Raw genomic sequence first — 8006 nt, 5'->3', positions numbered from 1 at the left:
TCTATACAATTTTCGATTTTAGTTATTTTTAATATGACATCATTCTTTTTTTTCGTATACATAACTGAAAAACTTACCTTGGAAGATTGCCGATTTTTGGCGCACGAGGCCGGAACCCCAGTGGGTTTCGACGCCCTTCCTCCACGTCCCCATCAGCTGTCAAAGAAAACGGATGTTAAACTTGTGTTCATAGAAAATGCATGTACGGATAGGCCTAACTCGCTTATTTTTATTATTGTTACCTAAATGTTAATATCAGATAAGGAAGTCACATAGAAAATTTTAATCTATCGTCTTATATGATGTTGGTATCACATTTGAAATGAAAGGAATGGAATAATTTGCGAATGAGGACTGACAGGATTCCAAACTGGCATGTAAACAGACCCATCCGGTGATATGACTTATCAACAGCAACCTTCAAAATCGGCTGCAGAGGAAGGCTGTCATATCCTCTATACACAAGAGCCTAAGCAAGCACGGCAGAAAGACTTGGAAATTAAAGAGTAATATTCAGATCAGGTGTTACTACGAGATACTATGATTTTATATAGTTTTAGGAAGTGAAATACATATAATGACGTATAAAACAAGTTGGGATCCTGTCTTTCCCTACTAACTCTACTGACCTTTTCATAAAGTCTAAATGTCATCAATAAAAAATAAACCGTCGTACTATGACGCTAATAAGATTGTACTTATTTCCATTACATTTTCAAGCCACGTTATCTTTCTCTAAACTAAAGCAAGAGTCTGATATCCGTGTAATGTTTTTTTTTAAACTGAACTTCAAACACTGTATTACACTGAACACTTAAAATATTCAAAGTACGATAAACAACACTCAGCTTTCAAATTCCTTAGACTTTTCTTAGCTATTCTCCCCTATTTTTTATCCTTTATTTAAGCTATCCTCTCCTCGTATATTTTTTTTCAAATACCATACAATATCGTCCCTGGCCTTCCTCGTCTCCTAAATCCTATCTCTCGAGACTGAGACAAAGACAATATTGCGGTCGAGATGTTGTCTTTATAAAAAGAAAAAAAAAATCCATTGTTTACTCTCCCTTATATCCCCGTCTTTGTCTCGTCCTCTCAGCTCACACCGTAATAATTCGGGCCTTTTTTATCGTCTGCTCCTTTCTCCCGTCTTTCTCTTCCTGTCTCAATTCTCTGTCATCTTTATTTTTTCTGCGTTTACCTATATTATCCTTTTCTTGTTTTTTCCTCATTTCATCACTCTTTTGTATTCGTCTGTCACTCTTTCTGAAATACTCCTTCCATTCATCCCGCCGTCTCTCTCTCTCTCTCTCTCTCTCTCTCTCTCTCTCTCTCTCTCTCTCTCTCTCTCTCTCTCTCTCTCTCTCTCTCTCTCTCTCTCTCTCTCTCTCTCTCTCTCTCTCTCTCTCTCTCTCTCTCTCTGTTCTTCTCTCTAGGATATGTGTATATGTATGTGTGCATGCATGTATGTATGTATTTCTGTATGTGTGTGTGTAAATACACACACAAAACTGTAATATATATATATATATATATATATATATATATATATATATATATATATATATATATATATATATATATATATATATATATATATATATATATATATATGTATATATATATATATATATATATATATATATATACATATATATATATATATATATATATATATATATATATATATATATATATATATATATATATATAAACACACACACACACACACACACACACACACACACACACACGCGCGCGCTCGCAACTGTATAGAGTGAATGCACACACCTGTGTGTATTTATGTAATTATTAACATACACACATAAACAAAGGTACACAAAACCACACAAACCAATACACATGCATTAAATATACATACATGCATACATACATGCATACTTACATACATACAAACATGCATGCATATAAACATTACCACATACAGCCTGGTAGCTATTCGACCGATATATAGATTCAATGATATACAGATACAGTAATAAAATCAAAGTCAATGGATAAACAGATAGATTGATAAACATATTGACTGACAGACACGTACACGGACATACCAACCATCGCCCCCCTATTGTTCCCCTAAAACAAAGTAGTCTCTTGTCGTCCTCCACTTCCCTTTGGTGCCACTTAGCTGCCCCCTTTGTGCCCCCCTTAGGAAATCCAGCTTCAATACCTCATCATACCACACCTCGGCGACACTTAGCGAGGGAAGGATCAATGGCCGTCGACCGTCATAACCGCTGTGTCGGGTCTTTCGTCTTTCTACTCGCTCTCTCTCTCTCTCTCTCTCTCTCTCTCTCTCTCTTCTATTCTTGCTCTTATTCTCCGTTCTAGCCCTCCTCCCTTTCTTTCTTTCTTTCTTTCTTTCTTTCTCTCTCTCTCTCTCTCTCTCTCTCTCTCTCTCTCTCTCTCTCTTCTATTCTTGCTCTTATTCTCCGTTCTAGCCCTCCTCTCTTTCTCTTCTCTCTCTCTCTCTCTCTCTCTCTCTCTCTCTCTCTCTCTCTCTCTCTCTCTCTCTCTCTCTCTCTCCTCTCTCTCTCCCTCTCTCCCTCTCTCTCTCTCTCTCTCTCTCTCTCTCTCTCTCCTCTCTCTCTCTCTCTCTCTCTCTCTCTCTCTCTCTCTCTCTCTCTCTATTCTTGCTCTTATTCTCCGTTCTAGCCCTCCTCCCTTTCTCTCTCTCTCTCTTCTCTCTCTCTCTCTTCTTCTCTCTCTCTCTCTCTCTCTCTCTCTCTCTCTCTCTCTCTCTCTCTCTCTCTCTCTCTCTTCTATTCTTGCTCTTATTCTCCGTTCTAGCCCTCCTCCCTTTCTCTCTCTCTCTCTCTCTCTCTCTCTCTCTCTCTCTCTCTCTCTCTCTCTCTCTCTCTCTCTCTCTCTCTCTCTCTTCTATTCTTGCTCTTATCCTCCGTTCTAGCCCCTCTCTCTCTCTCTCTCTCTCTCTCTCTCTCTCTCTCTCTCTCTCTCTCTCTCTCTCTCTCTCTCTCTCTCTCTCTCTCTCTCTCTCTCTCTCTCTCTCTCTCTCTCTCTCTCTCTCTCTCTCTCTCTCTCTCTCTCTCTCTCTCTCTCTTTCTCCTCTCCCTCTCTCTCTCTCTCTCTCTCTCTCTCTCTCTCTCTCTCTCTCTCTCTCTCTCTCTCTCTCTCTCTCTCTCTCTTTCTCTCTCTCTCGTCCTCGCTCTCTTCTCCCTCTCTCTCTCTCTCTCTCTCTCTCTCTCTCTCTCTCTCTCTCTCTCTCTCTCTCTCTCTCTCTCTCTCTCTCTCTCTCTCTCTCTCTCTCGTGGATGGAAGGTAAGATTAAGGTAACGATAAGAAAGGCGCGAAAAATATAAGAGGGAACAGGGAAAAATGAAGGTAAAAGGGAAAAAGGAGACTCGGAGATGAGAGAGAAGAGAGAGACAAACGTAAGAGGGAAGAGGGGGAGAAGAATGTAAAATGGGAAGAGGGAGAGACGAAGCCGAGAAGGAACAGGACGACAAACGTAAATGAGAAGAGGGAAAGACGAAGATAAAGAGAAACATATATAAGAAGAAAGAGGGACACGCACAGGTAAGAGGGAAGACACGAAGGTAAAATGAAAACGAAAGAGAAACGAAGGAAAGAGTAGTGAAGACAAGGAGGTAAAATGAAAACAAAAGAGAAACGAAGGAAAGAGTAGGGAAGACACGAAGGTAAAATGAAAAAAATGAAAAAGAAACGAAGGAAAGAGTTGGGAGGACACGAAGGTAAAATGAAAACGAAAGGGAAAGAGGAAGAGAAGGAAAGAGGAAAAGGGGGAATGACGAAGGTAAAATGAAAATGAAAACGAAAGAGAAAGAGGAAGAGAAGGAAAGAGGAAAAGGGGGGAGAACGAAGGTAAAATGAAAACGAGAGAGAAAGAGGAACAGAAGGAAAGAAGGAAAAGGGGGAAGAACGAAAAGACGGGGAGAGAGGCTTCTAGGGGGCGGTAATTCAGATAAGATGCCCCCAACGCCAGTCCCATTGATTGACAGAGTCACGCAAGGGAGAACCAACTTCTCCCATCCATATATCTTTCCCCTCTCCCCCTCCTCCCGTCCCCTCTTTGCTTCTCCCCCTCTCCCTTCCCCTCTTTGCTTCGCCCCCTCTCCCTTCCCCCTCCTTGTCTCCCCCTCTTTGCTTCTCCCCCTCTCCCTTCCCCCTCCTTATCTCCCCCTCTTTGCTTCTCCCCCTCCTCCCTTCCCCCTCCTTGTCTCTCCCTCTCCCTTCCCCCTCCTTGCTTCTCCTTTTCCCACTTTCCTCTCCTTGCTTCTCCCCCTCTCACTTTCCCTCCTTGCTTCTCCTTTTCTCACTTTCCTCTCCTTGCTTCTCCCCCTCTCCCTTTCCCTCCTTGCCTCCCCTCCTCTTTCATCTCCCTGCTTCTCCCCCTCCTCTCGTCCCCTCTTTGCTTTCCCCCCTCTCCTTTCCCCCATCTTGCTTTTCTCCCTCTCTCTTTCCCCTCCTCGCCTCTCCCCTCTCGCTTCGCCCTCCTTGCCTCTCCCTTCCCCCTACTTGCCCATCTCCCTCCTTGCCTCCTCCCCCTTCTTCTCCATGCCTCTCCCCCTCTTTCCTCTCCCTCCCCGCCTTACCTTTCCCTACCTTTGATTCTCCTTACCTTTCCGACCTTTGATTCTCCCCTACTTACCTACCAGACAACCCCCTCCCCTCCCCTTCTTACCTTCCCTTTCCTCAATTAATTCTCATCCCCTCTCCCTCTACCTATATCATTTATCTATTCATTAACCAGCTTTATTTGCAGTCTCCCTTCTCTCTCTAATTGTAATGTTAACGTTCATCCCTTTCTTGTTTTCCCTTTTCTTTATTTCCTTTGGTAGTTATAATTACTTTTTACATTAAATATATAAATGGGCGTTGATGGGGACGTGAATTTTCCGATGGGAGATTTTGTCGATCTGATTATTCATACCTGTTCTATTTTTATCATAATGATCTCTCTCCTCTCCGTTATTCCTTCCATTTTGTTAATGTTTACTGAATCTGATATTTGCTCGTCAGGCCTTCCTGGCTATTTGGCACACCCACACATGTGTATTTATCTATCTATCTATCTATACACACACATACACTCACACTCACATACAAATGTGCAAATATACATTATATGAGTGAGTGTGTGTGTGTGTGTGTGTGTATGTGTGTGTGTGTGTGTGTGTAGATAGATAGGTAGATACACAGCTTCCTAACCTCACCCACATATAACAATCAACCCCCGAGACACCATACAACAACCACAAAACCAACCAAACAAACAAAACCACAAAAAATTACCAAACCAATACGCAAAAAAAAAAAGAAAAAAGAAAAAAAATCACGTGACACGCCCTCGCCCCAACCCCCCAACCCCCCCATCATCCACAAACCAAAAACCAAACAACACAAACGAAAAAAATAACCAAAAATAATAATAAGAAAAAAATGACGTAACGCCCCCCCTAACCCCCCCCCCCATCCTCCGCGCGATCTAAGGGCCTGAGACCGCCAAACGCAACGCCATCAGGAGGGGGGAGGGGGGGGAAGAAGTTTTTAATCCTCTTAAATATCGGCCGATTCCCAAGACGGTTATGTGTGGGGGGGTTGGGGGGTTGGGGGGATGGGGAGGAAGGGAGGAAATGAGATGCAGGAAGGGTAGAAGGTGGTGGAGGAAGATGAGGAGAAGAAGAAAGAGGACGAGAAGAAGGAGGAAGATGAAGAAGAGGAAGAGGAGGTGAAGGAGAAGAGGGATGAAGAAGAGGAACAGAAGCATAAACAAGTGGAGGAGGTGGAGGTGAAACGAAGAACAAAAAAAAAAAATAATAATAAAAAAAAAATAAAAAAAAATAGAATACACAAAAAAGATTAGACAAAAAAATCAAGAACAGGAAAGAAAAAAGACAAAAAGACAAAAAATACAGACAAACAAGACGACAAGGAGCGACAACGTGAGGCGAACCGACGGGAATTCACACAGGAAAGGGACGTCACAGATAAGACGTCGGAGATGTCTAGACTTCATCTCAGGACTTTATCTCTAGACTCCTCGTCTGGACTTCATCTGTGGACTCCTCCTCTGGACTTCCTCTCAGGACTCCTCGTCTGGACTTCATCTCAGGACTCCTCGTCTGGACTTCATCTGTGGACTCCTCCTCTGGACTTCATCTGTGGACTCCTCCTCTGGACTTCATCTGTGGACTCCTCCTCTGGACTTCATCTGTGGACTCCTCTGGACTCCTCCTCTGGACTTCATCTGTGGACTCCTCCTCTGGACTTCATCTGTGGACTCCTCCTCTGGATTTCATCTCAGGACTCCTCGTCTGGACTTCATCTGTGGACTCCTCCTCTGGATTTCATCTCAGGACTCCTCGTCTGGACTTCATCTGTGGACTCCTCCTCTGGACTTCATCTCAGGACTCCTCGTCTGGACTCCTCCTCTGGATTTCATCTCAGGACTCCTCGTCTGGACTTCATCTGTGGACTCCTCCTCTGGATTTCATCTCAGGACTCCTCGTCTGGACTTCATCTGTGGACTCCTCGTCTGGACTTCATCTCAGGACTCCTCGTCTGGACTTCATCTGTGGACTCCTCCTCTGGATTTCATCTCAGGACTCCTCGTCTGGACTTCATCTGTGGACTCCTCGTCTGGACTTCATCTCAGGACTCCTCGTCTGGACTTCATCTGTGGACTCCTTCTCTGGATTTCATCTCAGGACTCCTCGTCTGGACTTCATCTGTGGACTCCTCCTCTGGATTTCATCTCAGGACTCCTCGTCTGGACTTCATCTGTGGACTCCTCCTCTGGATTTCATCTCAGGACTCCTCGTCTGGACTTCATCTGTGGACTCCTCCTCTGGATTTCATCTCAGGACTCCTCGTCTGGACTTCATCTGTGGACTCCTCGTCTGGACTTCATCTCAGGACTCCTCGTCTGGACTTCATCTGTGGACTCCTCTGGATTTCATCTCAGGACTCCTCGTCTGGACTTCATCTGTGGACTCCTCGTCTGGACTTCATCTCAGGATTCCTCGTCTGGACTTCATCTGTGGACTCCTCGTCTGGACTTCATCTCTTTACTTCTCGTGTGGACTTCAACTCTAGACTCCTTATCTGGTCTTCATCTCAGGACTCCTCGTCTGGACTTCATCTCAGGACTCCTCCTCTGGACTTTATCTCAGGACTCCTCGTCTGGACTTCATCTCAGGACTCCTTATCTGGACTCCTCGTCTGGTCTTCATCTCAGGACTCCTTATCTGGACTCCTCGTCTGGTCTTCATCTCTTTACTTCTCGTGTGGACTTCAACTCTAGACTCCTTATCTGGTCTTCATCTCAGGACTCCTCGTCTGGACTTCATCTCAGGACTCCTCCTCTGGACTTTATCTCAGGACTCCTCGTCTGGACTTCATCTCAGGACTCCTTATCTGGACTCCTCGTCTGGACTTCATCTCAGGACTCCTTATCTGGACTCCTCGTCTGGACTTCATCTCAGGACTCCTTATCTGGACTCCTCGTCTGGACTTCATCTCTTTACTTCTCGTGTGGACTTCAACTCTAGACTCCTTATCTGGTCTTCATCTCAGGACTCCTCGTCTGGACTTCATCTCAGGACTCCTCCTCTGGACTTTATCTCAGGACTCCTCGTCTGGACTTCATCTCAGGACTCCTTATCTGGACTCCTCGTCTGGACTTCATCTCAGGACTCCTTATCTGGACTCCTCGTCTGGTCTTCATCTCAGGACTTGTGACTGGAGAACACGCGCGTGTCAAAGGAACAGGGACGGTCAGTCAATCAGTCAGTTGTTTATTCTAATTAAATGTCACTTAGGCAGTTAATTAGGTCTCGTGACATGTGGATTGAGTAATCATTTAGTTAGTCCTTATATTTCGTCAGTCAGTTAGTCAGTCGTTAGTCTATCCTTTATCACATTTCTATTAATCAAACACTTAATTCCTTTCTCCCTTCCTCCTTTAATTTTCATCTACTGTATCCTCATTCCCCGTTCTATTC

At 44.1% G+C, this 8006-nt stretch overlaps 1 protein-coding gene across 1 annotated transcript in view; it reads right to left on the bottom strand.

Annotated features, from left to right (window-relative positions):
* The window catches only part of LOC113816181 (calcium/calmodulin-dependent protein kinase kinase 1-like), a 262710-nt gene that overhangs the window by 161672 nt on the left and 93032 nt on the right, over positions 1 to 8006 (bottom strand). Inside the window, exon 2 of the mRNA XM_070114304.1 lies at positions 78 to 156. Within this exon, the coding sequence (XP_069970405.1) occupies positions 78 to 156 (79 nt within the window). The remainder of the gene's footprint in view (positions 1 to 77; positions 157 to 8006) is intronic.

The sequence above is a fragment of the Penaeus vannamei genome, chromosome 35, assembly GCF_042767895.1.
Source record: "Penaeus vannamei isolate JL-2024 chromosome 35, ASM4276789v1, whole genome shotgun sequence".
In the NCBI taxonomy this organism is placed as follows: domain Eukaryota; kingdom Metazoa; phylum Arthropoda; class Malacostraca; order Decapoda; family Penaeidae; genus Penaeus; species Penaeus vannamei.
This window is presented reverse-complemented; position numbering and strand designations above follow the sequence as displayed.